Genomic DNA, 18,138 nt, shown 5'->3' with positions numbered 1-18,138 from the left:
CAGAAGCTTTTTAGTTTGATGTAGTCCCACTTGTTTATTTTTGCTTTTGTCACTTTTGTTTTTGGTATCAGATTCAAAAAATCATCACCAAGGCCTATGTCAAGGAGCTTACCACTTATATTTTCTTCCAGGGGCTTTATGGTTTCAGGTCACAAGTATGTGGAGATTAAACAACATGCTACGGAAGTGGGTTGAAGGAGAAATCAAAAGAGAAATTTAAAAAGTACCTGGAGACAGGGCTTTCCTGGTGGCGCAGTGGTTGAGAATCCGCCTGCCGATGCAGGGGACATGGGTTCATGCCCCGGTCCGGGAAGATCCCACGTGCCGCGGAGCGGCTGGGCCCATGAGCCATGGCCGCTGAGCCTGTGCGTCCGGAGCCTGTGCTCCGCAATGGGAGAGGCCACAACAGTGAGAGGCCCGCGTACCGCAAAAAAAAACAAGTACCTGGAGACAAATGAAAATGGAAGTATAACATAACAGAATTTGTGGGATGTAGCAAAAGCAGTTCTGCATTCTACCGCTAAGTTCATAGCAGTCAGTGCCTACCTCAAGAAACAAAAGTCACAAACAACCTAACTTTATGCCCCAGGGAACTGGAAAAAGATGAACAAAAGAAGTCCAAAGTTAGTAGAAGGAAGGAAATGACAAAGATGAGAGCAGAAATCAATGAAATAGGACTTCCCTGGTGGCACAGTGGTTAAGAATCCACCTGCCAATGCAGGGAACACGGGTTCGAGCCCTGATCCGGGAAGATCCCACGTGCCGCGGAACAACAAAGCCTGTGCACCACAACTACTGAGCCTGAGCTCTAGAGCCCATGAGCCACAACTGCTGAGCCCACGTGCCCCAACTACTGAAGCCCGCGCGCCTAGAGCCCACGCTCTGCCACAAGAGAAGCCACCGCAGTGAGAAGCCCGCGCATTGCAATGAAGAGTAGCCCCTGCTCCCACAACTGGAGAAAGCCCACACGCAGCAGCGAAGACCCAACGCAGCCAAGAAAGAAAGGAAGGAAGGAGGGCGGGGAAAGGAGGGAGGGAGGGGAGGGAGGAAAGGGAGGAAGGAAGGAGGTGATCATTTTAAAAAAGAAGAAGAAATCAGTGAAATAGAGACTAAAAAGACAATAGAGAAGGTCAAGGAAACTAAGAGCTGATTCTTTGAAAATGTAAACAAAACTGACAAGCCTTCAGCCAGACTCACCAAGGCAAAGAGAGCAGACTCTGTGCTCATGTTAGAATGTCCACACCACCCAAAGCAATCAACAAGATTCAACGCAATCCCTATCAAAATGCCACAGAACTAGAACAATAATCCTAAAATTTGTATGGAACCTCAGAAGACCCCAAACGGCAAAAGCAATCTTGAGAAAGAAGAACAAAGCTGGAGACACCACACTCCCTCATTTCAAACTATATTACTGTAATTTTAGTATAGTAATTAAAAACCTTAGTAAATAAAAAGCATGATATTGGCATAAAAACAGACACAAAAATCAATGGAACAGAATAGAGAACGCAGTAATAAACCCATCAGATATGGTTTTATTAATTTATGACAAAGGAGTCAGGAGCATATAGTGGGGAGAGGACAGTCTCTTCAGTAAATGGTGTTGAGAAAACTGAATAGCCACATGCAAAAGAATGGCTAGTTGTCCTTTTAACTAATAACCCATTTACTAGTGCATTCTGAGTATTAGACGCTATGCAGAGGGCTATGGGAGGCATAAACATGAATTAGAAAAGGCTCTCGCCCTTAAGGATCTTAATATCCAGAAGCCTCCATAAGATATGTGTCACTGTGTGACCTTTGCAGTAACCCCATTAGGTCAGTAGAGCCAGGATCATTATCCCCATTTTATAACTGGCGAAACTGAGACCCAGAGAAGTGCGGTGCCGCCTAGGGTGACATGGCTGGGAGGCAGGGCCAGGACCAGGACCCAGGGAACCTGACTCCCAGCTTAGGGCTGTCCTGTGGAGGTCACGACCACACTCTTTGTTAGTTAAATGAAATAACTAGTTTTCAAACCCTCAGTGTTGTATAGATCATGTTGAAAAGCTGCCGGGTCGTGCTTTCCCCTTCTGCTGACCCCATCCCCGTCCCCCTGTCCTCTTGTAGCCCCAGGGGACACAATATCCTTGCCCCACACAGCTCACTTACCTTTTATTTATTTACACGTATTTCTCTCTCTTTTCCCTTTCAGGTTGTGATCAATTATTCAATCGTGAAAGGGCTGAAGTACAATCAGGCAACGCCAACCTTCCACCAGTGGCGAGATGCCCGCCAGGTCTATGGTTTAAACTTTGCGAGTAAGGAAGAGGCGACCACGTTCTCCAATGCCATGCTGTTTGCCCTGAACATCATGAATTCCCAAGAAGGAGGTAAGCGGGGCTCTGTCTTGGCCTGGTGCCTAGACTCTCTCTCATTCTACCTCTGCCCTCCTACAGTTCTGGCTGCCTGGGTGTCCTCGCCCTGCAGCTGCGCTGAGCTGATGCTTTGTGGGTTCTCAGAGAAACGCACTGCCTGACTCTAGATTTAAAGCTATGTTAGCAATTTGAAGGAGGAGAGAATGGCATTTACATCTTTTTTGCCCTTGGTGAGATACAGATTTGTACTGTGTTCCTAAAGCCAAGTGTCCAGATGCATTTTACATTTGTCATCCTAATTCGATATTCTAGACACATGTTTGGCGTAGATCGGAGGGAACGAGCAAAAATGTATTCTTGTATTCAATTATGCGTATGTTTAGCACACTTTTACTCAACATTTACTGAGTGTTAGAAACTGACTAGACAGAATAGGTAACAAATGGGGAGATGGAGTCCTTTCCCTCAAGGCACTTGGTATCTTGGAGTAGACGGATTCATGAACTGCTAACTGTAACGTATTGTGATAAGTGTGCTCATAAGGTATGAGCAGGGCAGGGACATGGGGAGCACAGAAAGGGAAATAAGGGACTGCCCATGTGGGCTGCCAAGGGAGGCCTTGAGCGGGTGGTGACATCTGAGCTGGAGTTTTGAAGGGCAAAGAGGTGGGAGTGGGCATCCCAGGCAGAGGGAACAGCAAATACAAAGGCACGTGGGCCTGAAAGCCCAGCACATGCTGGGAAAGAGAATGCTGCAGTGTCTCTGCAGACCGCGGTGCCGACAGCAAAGAGATTGGATGTGGAATTAGAAGGGTGGCACGGACTGCACAGTGAAGGGCTCCATATTGGAAGGCTTGGGGTGTAGACAGTGGGCTGGGGGCGGCAAGGGGCGCTAGCAAAAGCTTCCGTGCAGGGCAGGTAGAGCAAAGGAGCAAAAGCACACGCGGCCGTTCTCGGAAATTTGTAGCGTTAGCTTCAGAGGGAGGTCGCAGGCCTTCCAGGATGTTGGCATCTCGGTGGCCACAGACAGTCCTGCACTTTGCTGGAGATCTTACCTTGGTAGAGCGTGGTAGTGAGGAACTGGGCCTCGGGGTGCCCTGCTGGCCTTGAGTCCTGGTCATTTTTCTAGGCTTCAATTTCTTTAGCTATAGGATGGGTGATATGTGGTTGTTTCTAAGTTTAAATGAAGTCAAATGTATGTTAGCAGGCTGCCTGACACGTATTAATCACCCAGTATTCGTATTTGTGGGTATTATTACTGTCACTGCTGCTGCTACTGCTGCCAGAATTGGGGTGGGAAGTGGAGAGACATAGCACTTGGAACCTGGAGGGAGATGGCTTTTCAATATCTATTGTGCCTGACAGGTTGGAGCTTTGGGACCCAATTTAAACCCTAGGAGAGTTTTTTTAAGAAAATAAAGAACACGTTTTGAGTATGCTTCCCGCAGGTCATACGTAGAACTGGTACTTGTAGAGTTCTGTCCCCACTGTGAAAAGGCCCCAGGGTTTGTGGATTTTCTGCTGAGAACTGGGGGTGCGCCGCGAGGAACCACAGCGGTGTGAGTGATGAGTGCAGGGCCTGCCTGCAACATTGTAGGCACGGAATAACTGTGTAGCCAGCTGTCTTTTTTTCCACCCAAAAGCCTTGAGCTTCGTGGTGGAGGGAGCTGAGTTTAAGGTTTCCGATCCGAGCTGCCTCACTTGCCCCGGGATGTGGGAGTTAAGCTTTATTTTATCTGTACATACAGATACATTAAGCGGGGGAAAAGAAGGTTTTATTTTATTCAGATGACTGATGCAAAGCAACTACTAGTTATTTTTTTAACTTCACCATAGAATCACAAGGAAATCAGCTAATCCAGCCCTCATTTTCAGATAGGAATCGTGTGACCTAGTATGAAGAAATAACTTCCCGGTGCCAGGTAGTAACTCAGATTCAGAACCCCGACCTCCTGCGTCTCCTCTGGGTTGAACGGGTGTCTTTGTTGGGGTAGGGGGTGGATGTGTGCTCACGAGGTGACAGTGGCCTGACTTGAAACTTTCATCATGAATAGTAGTCGCCCATCCCGGTTCCACGGCCTTTGGTGGAGGGGAGACCGTGGGGCCGCTGAGGAGGAAGCGTTTTCTTCACCTGGGGTGTGCCGCACTGTCCCGTACAGAAACCTGAAGTGTGAGCTCGATGAGCTTGTACAAATGCATATGCAGAACCCCTGCCAGGCCCTGACAGGGACCAAATCCCTCCGCCCCCTCCCAGGAAAACCAGGATGTCAAGTTCCGTGACAACAGAGCACTCTTACCTGTGTTCGAACTTCGTGTAAATGGATCATGTAGGGTGTACGTCGGGGCCTGATTTCTGTCCCTCGACATTACGTCTGAGAGACCCGCCCCGGACCCATGTGTCTCTGCAGCCGGCTCTGTCACTGTGGAGTGCCACTCCACAATACGGCTGTGCCACCCTGACCTGTAGTTCAGGCCTCAGAGCGCGGGCAGGGCACGGGCAGCCTCTCCACCAGCTACCGCAGGAGGGCTCTGCTGCAGGATAATAGTGAGGCTTCTATCAGATCCCCTCTGTATTGGCAAACTGTGTTCTGCCCTCCTCGGTGGGAGGCGGTTTGCGGTGCAGTGGACCCTTGAACCAACACGGCTTTGAACCAAGTGGTCCACTGACAGTGGTTTCTTTTCCATGAATGCGTCTCCGGCCCTACATGATCCGCAGTTGGTCGCATCTGCGGGTGCAGAGCCGTGGACGTGGAGGCCAGCTGTGCAGTTACACGCAGGTTTTCACTCAGAGCCCGACCGCCACGTTGTTCAGGGGTCAAGTGTAGTGAGAAAAGCATGTGTTCGGAGGCAGTGAGATCTTATACTAAGTGGCCTTGGGGTAATAAACCCTACTTCCTAGGGTTGTCATGAGGGTTAAGTTTAAAATGTTTATAGAGTACTTAGTGTACAGTGCCTGGTATGGAATAAGAGCGTGAATGATACTGGTTCTTTACCCTTTGGTCCTGCTGAATTTGCTTATCTTCCGTAGGCTTCAGCATCCTTATTTGTAAAATGGGGTCATAAGTCCCTCTTCCAGAGTTGTGGAGAGGATTCAGTTGCCCGGCATGGGGCCTGGCACCTCCTAAGTGCCCGCCTCTGCTCCCTCCTCTCCTCACCGGCATGTCCTGTTCTGTGCTAGGCATCTGGGGCTCGGGCCATCGGATCGTGGACTTCCTGAGACTCAGGGTCTCATCAGCATGTCCCACCTCCCCCTCATGCGTGAGCGACACTAGTGTGGCCTCCTGGGGTCCAACAAACCTGGCAGACACAAGATGCTTAGATACAAACCTGAAAGCAAAGGAGAGCAAATCGTGGCCGCCCAGTCTTCACGCCCCTTTCTCTTACCTGATTCTCACCACAGCCCTGGGAAGTGAGTCCCCACACAACATGGCTGGGTTAGGAGGCCGGGGCTCAAGAGGGGAAGGGGCTTCCCTGGATGTACACCCAGGACTTGACCCACTCTCGCAGTTTGCACCCTCTGTGTGCTGAGGACAGGTCACGACTCTGTTCTTTCTTTGTTCCTTCCTGCCTGTCACCCTGGTGAAACCCATTGTTCAGCCAGAGTTCTTGACATTATTCTGGAGAAAGAACGGGCGCCACAGAGTAATGTTCTCGCTGCCTGACTTCTACGTGGAAGAGAGAGGAGAGAGTCAGACCCTTGAGAGATCTGTTTTGCTGGCCTTGTTCCTTGGTACCCACAAAACCTGTCTTTTTATGCCAGTGAGTTTTGGATACTCATTCTTCAACTTCAGGCCCAACCTGGGGAACCTAAAGCCAACCTAGCAAGTCAAATCAACAAATTAAATAATGGTCCTGTTGCCTGGTACTTTCGGTTCCCTGGGTAGGCACAGGAGTGCAGAGCTGGCTCAGGGTTCTCTTGGGACCCACAAGGCTCTGGGTTCAGGGGTTATCTCAGTGGACAGGGGGACAGTCAGCCCCTGGGTTCTTGGGGCTTTTTCTATAGAAATTGGCACCTGGAGGTAGTTTGGGGTGTGGGGAGGAGCCGTCTGTCTCCTAACGCGCAGCCGTCTTCTGCGTGAAGGAGGAGTGCCGACATTGGCGGAAACGGGGCCTCCCTGTGGGTACCGCTCCGTGACGAGGTGTGATGGCCGCGGGTGGTGTGTGTGCTTAGGGGGACTCAGAGTGGGGCTCCTGTGGTCTAGTTGGATGGCAGAGATAATGACTGTAGTAATAATAACATCTAGGCTTCCTCTGCAAAGCCCAGGATTTTTGTTTCTTACCAGGATCTTCTCCCACATGCCCCTTCCCTGCCCTTCTTGAGGGAAGGGGCTCCCACTAACCAGGCAGCCCCACAGGTAGGCCTCAGCTGGCTAAGAAAGGACTTCTTATACTCTAAAGAGCCTATAATTTGGCTTTTATTTCCCACAGGTTGTCAGGCCGGCTACTGTTAGACACATTTATTCAGATGGGGGCTTGGGGTTAAAAGAGGTGACATGTCTGCCAGGATCTTCCAGTGGAACTGAGACTCAATTTTAGGGCTCCTGCTTTGAACAAAATCCAGTGTTTTTTCTACAACTCTGCAGGGCCTCAGTAGGTCAGAGGGGAGGGTCAGCCAGCCGTGGGCCCAGCCTGAGCCCACAGCTCCAGGTGGGCTTCTTGCTCTGGGGATCACAGGGGCTTGGTCAGGGCAGTGAGCATGGCTCATGGCACGTTACAGCTGCTACAGAAAGAGGACCGAGGACGCGGGCCTCGGCGCCGGCAGGTCTGCACCGTCTCAGCTCCCACCCCACTGATGCATGTACCTGGACTCCCTGCGGCTGCTGTCCTCAGTGGGCGTGCACCACCGTCTGGTAAAGCCGCCAGCTGTCAGGCAGGGCAGCAGTGTTTACAGGCTATACTTGGCCACCCGGCCCAGCTCAGCTTCCCTCCCCGCTGCAGTTCATTCTCTTAGCAGACTTCAGTTCACAGTTTAGTGGCCTTGTAAAGGCACTATATGCTTCTATATGCTTCCATGTGAGCCTGCTTCTGACCTTAAACAGGTCATTTCTCTGGGGGCCCCAGTTTCCCCGTCTCTGAAAGGAGGGATACAGATTTGATCAAGCTCTCTACAGGTCCTTCTAGCCCTAACGGTTTAGGTTTTATGTATATTGTCTGGACAGAGTGAATGCTAGTTCACTGCTTACAGATGTGGTCACTGTGGCCGATGCTAGAAGCAGGAAAAGCCCTGTGTAGAAACGGGACGGAAGAATGTCCTTCTTTACTTCCCGAAGGACCTAGCACGTCCGGGAGGCAGCATCCCTCACCATCCGTAGTCCTTGTTTATAACTGAAAAATAGAAAATACAGACCAGCAAACAAAAAATTATCTCTGATCCTAAAACCCAGAGATGACTGCTGTTAACACTTACATAGGCTTCCAGAGTTTTCTGTGTTCACATATGACTGAAGAGCTATTCCCCAGAAATAGTCTGTATGTACTGTCTTGTAAGCTTTTCTCACTTGGCACTATGGTACGCATGTCCTTCTGTGCCAGGGAAGTCGGATCTCCTCACCATTTAAGTGGCCAGAGTGTTGCACTGAGTACCATATAGAGATGTTACTACAATTTAACCAGCCTTCGGCTTGTAAGTAAGTTGTCCCCATGTTTCACCACTATATTCGTGTAACAGAGGGCTGTTACAGGCTCTCAGGCTCTCTTGTATGTTTATATGGTAATTTGTATGTATGCTTTGTGTCTCATGTTCATCTTTACACACTTGTCCGATTATATCTTGGGATATTTCTGAGTCAAACAATACATACACTTCTAAAGCTTTGACGTATCTTGCTGAATACACCTTCCGGAATGAGAGTACTGGTTTGTACTGTGTTCAGCCCAGTCGACGGTCACCCACTGCTGAGCCTGCACCAGGACCAGGCCTTAGTACTCCTATAACCTTAGCAGACACAAGAGAAGGGAAAACGTATCATTTTAATTTGCGTTTTTGTTTACTAGTATGATGACCATTCTTCATATGCTAATTTGAGCTTTCATTTTTCCCGTTATTTTCAGGAGTAGCTTTAATTAAGTGCAGTACAACACGCAGGGCTGCAAACCTCCTGCGCCTTTAGTCACGTCTGCATAATTTCCCACTCCCACAGCAGGTGCGTCCTCTAATGACCAAGAGGTCTTTTATTTCCTTTGGCAAATGAGTGGAGGCAGCCTGCTCTCACGTAGTGTGTTTCAGGCCCACGACAGATAATAAATCCACCTCCCTCGCCCGGCTGCTGTGGAGTAGTGTTACTTCGTCTGTATCTTAGGAGTCGTTGTTATTCATGCTCGGCTGCATAGACGTAGAAGAAAACATTCACTTTCGTCCTCTTTCATTCCCTGGAACTTTACTTCTGCTGGAGGAACTTCCTTCTGTTTAGAATCTGGAAGCACGTCAGTAGGTCAGAGAGGTTCCTTGGCTGTTCCTGCATCTGGCTTCCTAAAGCAGGGAGGGGGTCTAGCAGTTAGAAGACCTAGCTGTCAGGTGTCCGGGTGCCTGTCTGAGAAAGCGTTTCCCTGAATGAGTCACTCGGTAACATGAAAAAGAAGAACGGCTCTTTCGTTGGAAAAGCAAGTGTATAGATGACTAACTCCCTCACTAACCTATATTTAGAAATAAATTGAAAGATGGGAAGGATCTTAGAGATACTTAGCCAAGTTTTTTTTCCAAAAAAACTGGAGGGCTTCCCTGGTGGCGCAGTGGTTGGGAGTCCGCCTGCCGATGCAGGGGACGCGGGTTCGTGCCCCGGTCCAGGAAGATCCCACATGCCGCGGAGCGGCTGGGCCCGTGAGCCGTGGCCGCTGAGCCTGTGCGTCCAGAGCCTGTGCTCCGCAACGGGAGAGGCCAGAACAGAAAAAAACTGGAGTTTTTTTGTTTTTTTGTTTTGCTGTTTGGAGCTACTTCTCTGGTTGAAGGGGGAGGACAGAGGAGAGCTGGCCTCCCCGAGGGCTCTGTGGCAGCTCCGGTGAGCACAGACCTTGGCGGGTCGTGCCAGCACCCGGCCCGTGCACCTGCTGCCGCACCCCACAGCCTCCTGTCTCGGGCGCTACAGCCAGCACCCTCGGCCCTGCACATCCCCTCTGCCAGGGTACTTAACGTGTTTTACTCACAACACCTCTGTGGGGTCTGCTTCCCCGCCACCTTACTGGTTCTACTGGTGGTAGGACCGGTGTAGCCTTAGTCACCAGCCATTTTCCAGGAACAGAGCCGGAGAGGCACCCAGGGAGCTCAGGAAATGCGTGTGAGAAGCAGCAGCCTTTTTGACGTCCTGAATCTCAGGAGCCCAAGCTCTGTTCCTCTGGGCTAGGACTCAGGAGGTCTGGCTCTGGTCGCAGCTCTGCTCCTCACGTGTGCCCTCGATCAGCACAGTGACCTCCATGGGCCTCAGTTTCCTCATCTGAAACATGCAGTGCTGGTTGTCCCTCCAAGGTCCCCCCAGGCCAGAGGCCCTCAGAGCCCTTTGTGTGTGGTGCCCGTCGGCTCCGCGGAGGACGAGGCCATGGTGGCCCGGAGGTGAGCAGACCTGGGTGCTGCCCGCCTGCATGCAGCCTGGGCAAATCACCTCCCTTTTCTGTGCCTCGGTTTCTCCATCTGTAAGATGGGCAGATTCTGAGGCGTTCAGCGCAGCATGGCGCATGAAAGGCTGTGATGGTGACCAGCCAAGCCCCCGTCCGACTAAGGCAGAGGCTCCCCCAGCACAGCGTCTGGGTTCCACGGGAAGCTCCGCCCTCGGTGGGAAGAGCCTGGCCTGGAGGTCGGGCATCTGCTTGTTGGCCAGCTCGGCCGCCACCATGCCTGTGGCTTCAGGCGTGTCTCCTCTGCCGTGCGGGCGTTGGTGCTTAGGCTGGACTAGTCAGGTGGTTCCAACAGGGACAGTGTGGGAGCGGAGAGGAGGCATTTGGTGGACGGTGGACAGAGGGCCAGGAGCACTGGACGCATCACGGTGCGCTGGGCAGCCCCGCGTGATCCCGTACTGTCCTGCGTGTTCCACCAAACACATGGAAGCAAGGAACCTAATTATCTGAGACAGAACTTTACTGTGTTGCGAGAAAAAGCACTCCTTTTTTTTTTTTTAATTAAGTTATTTATTTATGTTTGGCTGCGTCGGGTCTTCATTGCTGCACTTTCTCTAGTTGCAGCAAGCGGGGGCTACTCTTCGTTGCAGTGCACGGGCTTCTCATCGCGGTGGCTTCTCTTGTTGCAGAGCACAGGCTGTAGGTGTGCAGACTTCTGTAGTCGTGGCACGTGGGCTCAGTAGCTGTGGCTCGCAGGCTCTAGAGCACAGGCTCAGTAGTTGTGACCCACGGGCTTAGTTGCTCCATGGCATGTGGGATCTTCCCAGACCAGGGCTCAAACCCGTGTCCCCTGCATTGGCAGGCGGGTTCTTAACCACTGCGCCACCAGGGAAGCCCCTCCTTTTTTTTTAATACCAGTTCTAGTATGTGCTGGATTTTCTAGGAATGCAGCCACCCCGTGCTTCGGAAGAAAATTGTGCTTTAGTTTGTTTGTAACTTTACCAAGAGTTGTTTTCTCTTTTGGAAAATCTTATCTCCAGCGTTATGGCTGGTGAGATACACACACAGCACCGCATTATTGAAACCGCTTGTGTCAGTAGTGGCCACTGTGTGTCTGAGGGCGGTGCCGGCACCTGACTGATGATGTCTCCTACTGTAGTTGTCTGAGCTGTTACGTGGTGCAGTGTTGTCTTATTATTGGTTACTTCTCTCTCTTCTCTCCTTTATTATTTTTTTCTAATTTATGTAGGTAGGTTATATAATCTTTAAATTTCACTTCAGTATAATACAGGGAGTGTTATAAAATGTTTGTAATAAAAAGGGGCCATTGAGTCTGAAAGGAAGGGCTAGAAGTTCTGTAAAAACGAGACGAGTTCGGTCTTCGTCACGTCTGGTATCTCCTTGGGTCGTCACCTAACAGTGCCGGCTGGATAAGGGAGGCTGGGATCTGAACACTGTTCCTCTTCTCCTCCAGAGACAAGCAGGAGAGGCAGCGGGGCCCCCGGGAGGCGGGGGGTGGGCGGGGAATGTACATTTTGGAGCCAGGGTACCGCGGTGTGAAGGAGAGCCACGCGTTCCTCCCGCCTCTCCTCCGAGCACGCCTGTGCTCCGGCACCGCGTCCCTCCGACAGCGCGCCAAGCGGTCCAGACGCTGCCTGCAGGCAGCATCCCACAGGCTACGGGCTCAGCCCCAAAAAACCGCCCCCACCCCCTTCAGGAGCCAGTCACCTGTGCTTCTGACCAACAGGCCATGAGTCAGAGGGGCCTGTGCCCTCCTCAGGTTCAATGAATTTGCTAGAGTGGCTTGCAGAACTCAGAGAAATGTCTGACTTACTGGATTACCGACCAGTGTATTAGAAAGGATGGAACTCTGGAACAGCCGGATGGACGAGATGCACGGGGCAAGGCGTGTGGGACGGGCCCAGAGCTTCTGTGCCCTCTCTAGGCAGCACCCTCGCCAGCCTCCACATGTCCACCAGCCCAAGATCTCTGAGCCCCATCCTTTTGGGTTTTTTATGGGGGTTTCATTACATAGGCCACAGGCGATTGAACCCAATCTCTAGCCAGTCTGCCCTCCGTAGAGGTTGAGGGCGTGGGAACTGAAAGTTCCAGCCCTCCAATCAAAAGTCACTGCATTAACATCAGCTCAAGGGTGGTTGAAAGGGCCTGTTAGAATACACCCATCTCACCTCCATGCTCTGCAGCTGTGTCAGGAATTGAGAAGGAGCCTAAATGTTATCACGAAAGATGCCCCTTTGGCTCCTGTTTAGGAAATTACAAGGGTTTTAGGAGCTATATGCCGGGAACAGTGTGCGAAGACCAAATGTACATTTCTTATTATAAATCACAGTATCACCCTTGGGTTCAAATTTCTGCTACTCACAAGCAGTGTGACCCTGACGAGTCACTTCGTCTATAAAACGGATATAATAATACCATTGATGGCTGGAGGATCACCCCACACAATTCCTGTGTGACACCTGTACCTGTAGGTGTCCGGTAAATAAAGCTTGTTTCCTCCAGGCCTCTGCTCTGCCCCCCTCACAGGCACTGCTGTTCCTTGTCAGCAGAGGAGCGCTCTTTCGTTAAACTAGGTTCTCTCGGAACTTCCCGCAGTCACTGTCTAGTTGTCTTTCCTTGTTCCTGAAGGGTAGGGCCTTGGTGGCACCGGATGCGAGGCCCCAGGCTGATGGCCTCCAGCCCTCTGGCGGGAGTGGGCTTTTGAGAATAATCTTCCCCCTCCAAGCCTCCACAGGTGTGGAGGACAGATGGTGGAGGCCCGGCCAGCACTGATGTGGGACCAGAGAAGGGCTTAGACGTCAGGGCGCTGGGCTTCCCTTTTGCAGCTGGGACCCGGTGAGGGGAGGGACTTGTGCGGGTTGCACAGCACATCGGGGCGGAGCTGGCGCCTGCACCCAAGCCTCCTCCCGCTGTCCCACATCACGCCCATTCCTTCCTGAAGAAGGATTTTCCCTGGGACCCAGGCCCAGGGTGGGGCTAGAAAGAGAGCTGTGGAGCCTGGAAGGCGGGGCTCGGGAGGGCTGGAGAGCTTGGCTTGTCCGTGTTCTCTCCAGTGACATCCAGTCCACCCTCCCAATGGGCAGAGTCATGCTGTCCTGTAGCTCACGCAGAGTGGGAAGACCCCAGACCAAAACTGAGGGTCCCCTCCTCCATTCCCGCTAAGACCTCAAGAAACTCTCCAAATCCGAAGATGCGGCGACCCTCAACTCATCCCAGAGTCATAGACGCTCCCAGTAGGTCACCAGCAGTGATGAGGGGAGGGGGCCAATGTCATGTGCATGTGACCAAGCCTGAGTGTGCCGGGAAGAGTGGAAGAGACGGCCCAGAGGGCACCCCACGGCATGTTGGGCCTTCCGCACAGACTGCCAGGGTCTGGGGCCCAAGAATGCTTCAAGCAGGAGACCATTAAAGCCAGCACTGGAGGCGGGAGTCCGTTTCCCCAGAACCTTAGGGCTTCTGGAGCCCCCGGAGGGGTGCTGGGAGGACCTATGTCCCAGTGCCTGGGCTTCTAGGGCAGGACCGTGAAGTTGCATTCACAGGGGAGAGGCCAGGAGCAGCCCTGCTGCTGTAGGCTGTCAGACCTTGGGCAGGACTCCTCCCAGCCTCAGCTTCTTCATCTGTAAAATGGGGTGGTCATGCCTACCTCAGATTAGATCATGGGTGTACAGCAAAGCATGGTGCTGGTGGCAGGAGTTCTGAAGACTGGCTGGCTTGTCACGAGCAGGAGGTAACACCTCAGAGCATCCAGGCTCCGTGGGAGTGTGGCTTTCCTTTAAAGGCCTTGGGCTCAGGATTACATGCAGGAATGCCTCAGGGCATTAAAGCCTGATGCTGGCGCTGGGCAGGGAGGGGCACAGGGGCTTGCCTGGTCAAAGGCAACTTTGCTTACAGTTTGGGGTTGAATGCAGTGAATTTCAAACTGTCTATGTTGTGGAGTTCCAGGGGTTCACCAGGCATGTCCTACCCTCACACCCTGATGACAACCAGAATAGTTCCATTTTATCTTTTGGGACTCTGCAAAAAAGGAAAAGGAGCACCTGGTAGCTTGGTGCAAATCCACACGGGATGAGTTAAAGCACGTCTCTCAGAACATAGCGGTGTGGCCTTTTGTTACCTGGTTTGCTTGTGATAACATCATTCGTTGGTGCATTTCAAGCCGGTGCTGGTGATGAATGTTCCCCCAGTCTTTCCAATGTCCTTAACCGCTGCAGCGTCAGCTCCCACAGGAGGGCGCCCAGGCCAGGGGCCTCTCCTGAAGAGTGAGGCCCGGAGCCGTTTCCTCTCACTGCCCCACCTCCCGGCTTCGTAGAGCTGGGGCTGGATTCTGCTTTTCATAAACCTCTTTTCTTCTTAAAATTACCTGCTTTTTTCTCCTAAGGAAAAAAGCTGTTTTCACCTCCCTCCTGCGGAGGCCGTGGGCACTTTCTATCCCCGACAAAGGGTCACTGAGGACACCCGTTCCCTGAGGCTCCGCGTCATCTCCTGCCTGCCCCCTGGTGGCCGCTTCCTGCGCACCAGCCTCCGGGGCGTCCTACCACCTGCACCCACGGTGACTCACCAGGGCACCTTCCCCAGAGCCCCCCCACCCCCGGCGTGCCCTCCTGTCCCCACTCTTCTGAGCCCCACTCCTTCTGCAGGACCCTGGCTCTGCAGACAAAGCCGTTTCCGGCCACCGTGGCAGGGTGCCCCGCTCCTTCCCCGCACTCCCACGGTGCTCATTTACGCCTCCATCGCAGGGGTTAATGCCACCTAGCATGTCACATTGTTCTCAGCATGTGCGTTCGGTCAGGCTGGGAAGTCAGAAAGTGTCCTGTTTGTCTCTGGACCCTCAAAAACCAGCACACTGTCTAACTGACAAGCTCTGGCTGCATCCATACAGGTGAGGGGGGGCAAACCAAGACCCGGGGACTTGCCGGTCTTGAGACCTCCAGCCCCATATTGTGATTGCACTGGATGGTCTATCCTGACACGGGCGTGCACTGGGCCCGACCCCAGACCCCAGCCTCACGTGTGTTGTCCTCGTGCTTCGTGCTTGGGCTGCGAGCCACAAGGCACCCTCCCCTCCCCTCCCCTCCCCTCCCCTCCCGGGGCCTCCTCCTGCCTCTCAGCACATGGTCATCCACTTGGTTTGAGCTCGCTATTTGCTCATCTAGACTGTGAGCCCGTTGAGGGCAGGAGCCCTGAAGAAGGGCCAACACAACCCAGGTGTTTGGACAGTAGGTGAGCTCACTGGTGCGGTCACACATCTGTCTGTCTGTCTGTCCCTCACGTGGCCTGATGCTTCCTGCCGTCACGCCATCCTCTGCAGACCAAGACGACGTTCCTGGACCAGCACCACTTTTGGAACTGGGCGCAAGGCGAGGGGTGCTATCTGTGATTGAGGGACATGGCACATAGAATTGTCTCACACAGAAATCGCACCCGTCACCTTGGCCCGCCTAGCAGCACCCTGAACCGAGGAATACACCTTCCCCAGCCAGCAGCCGTGTTCTCACCGACCTCCAGCTCTTTGTGGCCCTGGGGTACACGTGTATCGGACGTGGAGTCAGGCAAGTCTGGGTTCGTGCACTGCTTGTGCCGAGGCTGTGCCCTCGGGCAAGTCACTTCAGATTTCTGAGACTCAGTTTCTCCATCTGTACAATGGGTTTACTACACCTACCTCACAGGGTTGTTGTGAGGATAACATGAGATGATGTTTGTACAAGTTTTTTGTCACCTGTAAATTACTATAACAATTTGAAGTTACTTTTTTTTTTTTTTTTTTTTTTTTTAGTATTTGAAAAGTTAACTAACTAACATATCAACTCCTGTGGTGATGCCTTGGGAGACACAGGGAGGCCGGGCTGCTTGGGCTGGGCTGGTGAGTTCAAGTCAAGGGTCCAAGGAGAGGCTGTACCTGACCCTTGGGGTCTCCCTCTGCACCTTGGCAGTACTTTGTAGCCTTCTTGGGACCCCTGATTTCTGAGCATCCCAGCAGCAGCCTGCTGCCATCATTGTCTTCCTTTAAAGCACTGCTGGTTTGTGTGTAGCTCCCATCCCGGAGAAGGAGGACCTCCTTCCACCGGCCCCAGGATCATCTCCCTAACGCTAATGGGAGGATTTCTTTGGGGCTTTTCGTTTTCCTTAGATCTGACCTGGGTACCACATGCTCAGTTGGGGCTTGAGCTCCTGAATGGTCCATTATGGATGCCCGCCTCGCCAGTGCCCACCAAGTACATCTCGCGTTGGGTCGTGGTGAGCAGCCTGTGGTCAGCACAGCGACTGAGAGATGACACAGACTCTGAGGGCAGAGGACAGAGTGCCAGGCCCGTGCTCCAGGCCCTGTCACACAAGAGCCTGTGAAACCTTGAGCAAGCCGTTTCATCACCCCGAGCCTCAGTTTCCTCATCGTTAAAGGTGGTTATAATAACCACCTGCAAAGTTGCTGTGAGATTCAAATGATAACATAAGTGGGAATGTGACTTGCAAGCTGTAAAGCACCCTAAGAATGCAAATTGTCATGCTTGCCCCTGGAGCAACCCATCCCAGGACACTGTCTGAGATCTCAGCCCTCAGAAACGGCCAGAGTCCTCACTGGTGTGGGAAGAAACAGTGACGTGCCCGGGGGCTGGCCCACACGCTCCTCAAGGAAAGGAACGTGTCTTTTGTTGTACCTGTCCCGCCTGGTCTCATTGGGTCCCCTGGCATCCTCCTGAGACTGTCGGGGACAGGTTAGGAATTCCTGTCCCCACTTTAAGGCTGAAGAAACGAAGGCTCATAGCAGTGATTCGCCAAAGGCTACACTAGTGAGTGACAGAGCCCAAGTCTCTGATTCAAAGTCCAGGCCTTTGCCCAGTGAGCCAGATGGCCTGTCAAAGAGATCCCAGTCAGCTGGTGGCCTCCACACTTTCTAAATCATAACCCAGCTTGATCACGGGTTGATTATTATGGGCATTTAACCTGGCCCATCTTTATAGCGAAATGCCTACTTCTTCTGAAATAAGTCAAAAATTAATTAGCATCCATTTTCTTTTTTCTCAGTTAGCATACTCAATATCTTTCCTAAAGAATGATAATTTCCAGGTCAGCCTTCTGCCAACTTTAGCTCATATAGGATAAGAGCCAGCTCAAACATTTTAGTAAGTGACCATCCCAGGGACGCAGAAACCCAGGTGCTGGACCTGGATGCAACCTGCAGCTTCTAGAGTGGACAGGGTGTGAGCATTTGAGACCCTGCCCCCCACCCGCTTGTCAGCTGCCTGCCTTCATTCATCATTTATTCATTCAACAAACGACTGGGCTTTCACAGTGGACACCTACTTGATTTGCCTGCTTCTGCACTTAGTCTGTTCTCCACACACAAGCAGATTGATCTTTCCATGTCTAGGTCAAGCCAGGTCGAGCCTTGCTCAGGACTCTCCAGAGACTTACAGTCTGACCCAGAATCAAATCCAAACCCTGACTGAGGCCCGCGTGGACCTCCCTGGCCCTGGCTGCCTTGCTCATTCATTTCCACCCCACTCTCTACCTCACCCACTTACTTCCAATCACAGCGGCCTCCTGGTCGCCCCCCGATTGTGCCACACGTGCCCCTTCACCCCGGTGTCCCTTCTATCTGGAATGCTCTTCCCTCCGAGTAACCCATGGCTCACATGACGCCTCGTCAGGGAGGCAGGACCCACACACCTGCCCCTTCAGCTCTTCCTGCTGCGTTCCTCCTGTTACGTGCTACCGTGTTGCCTGTCTTTCCTCTCGAGAACCAAGGGCCCAGGAGAGTGGTTTGTGTCCACAGCGGTATCCCCAGTGCCGCGCACAGTGACGTTTGTGTGATGGATGAAGGACCAGGCATATCCTGGGCCTGTTCTGTTATGGGCCGTGCACCAGCACACAGAGAGGACCAAGACACGGTTCCCGCGTCTGCAGAGCTCAGTCAGGCAGAGAAGAGGGACTTGACAGTACAGTGTGGCCAGTGCGGGGACAGAGGGAAGTAAGTCCAGGGCCTCGGGAGCCTGAGATGCAGGGACAGGGCTCCAGGAAAGCCTCTGCAGAGGGCATGCTGGATCTGGGGCTTCAAGGATGGATAGAAGTTTGCCAGTTAGAGAAGAGAGAGGACAGTCAGGTGAGGAAGCCGCGCGTGCAAAGGCACAGAGACGTGCTTGAGCCTTTCACGGGGGCACTTCCCACCCTGGACGGGTGTGGGGGAATCGGTGAGGCTTGCGGAACAGTCAGGGCCA

The 18,138-nt window shown here is 52.5% G+C and overlaps 1 protein-coding gene across 4 annotated transcripts in view; it reads left to right on the top strand.

The window, feature by feature from the left end:
• EVL (Enah/Vasp-like) overlaps positions 1–18,138 on the top strand; it is a 164,335-nt gene that overhangs the window by 110,812 nt on the left and 35,385 nt on the right. For all 4 annotated transcript variants that reach the window (XM_082649034.1, XM_082649035.1, XM_082649032.1 and 1 more), the window contains exon 3: positions 2,198–2,375. In XM_082649034.1, the coding sequence (XP_082505160.1) occupies positions 2,198–2,375 (178 nt within the window). The remainder of the gene's footprint in view (positions 1–2,197; positions 2,376–18,138) is intronic.

The sequence above is a fragment of the Grampus griseus genome, assembly GCF_964374135.1.
Source record: "Grampus griseus genome assembly, chromosome: 2".
NCBI lineage: Eukaryota > Metazoa > Chordata > Mammalia > Artiodactyla > Delphinidae > Grampus > Grampus griseus.
The sequence above is the reverse complement of the archived record's forward strand: the minus strand, read 5'-3'. Positions and strand labels throughout refer to the sequence as shown.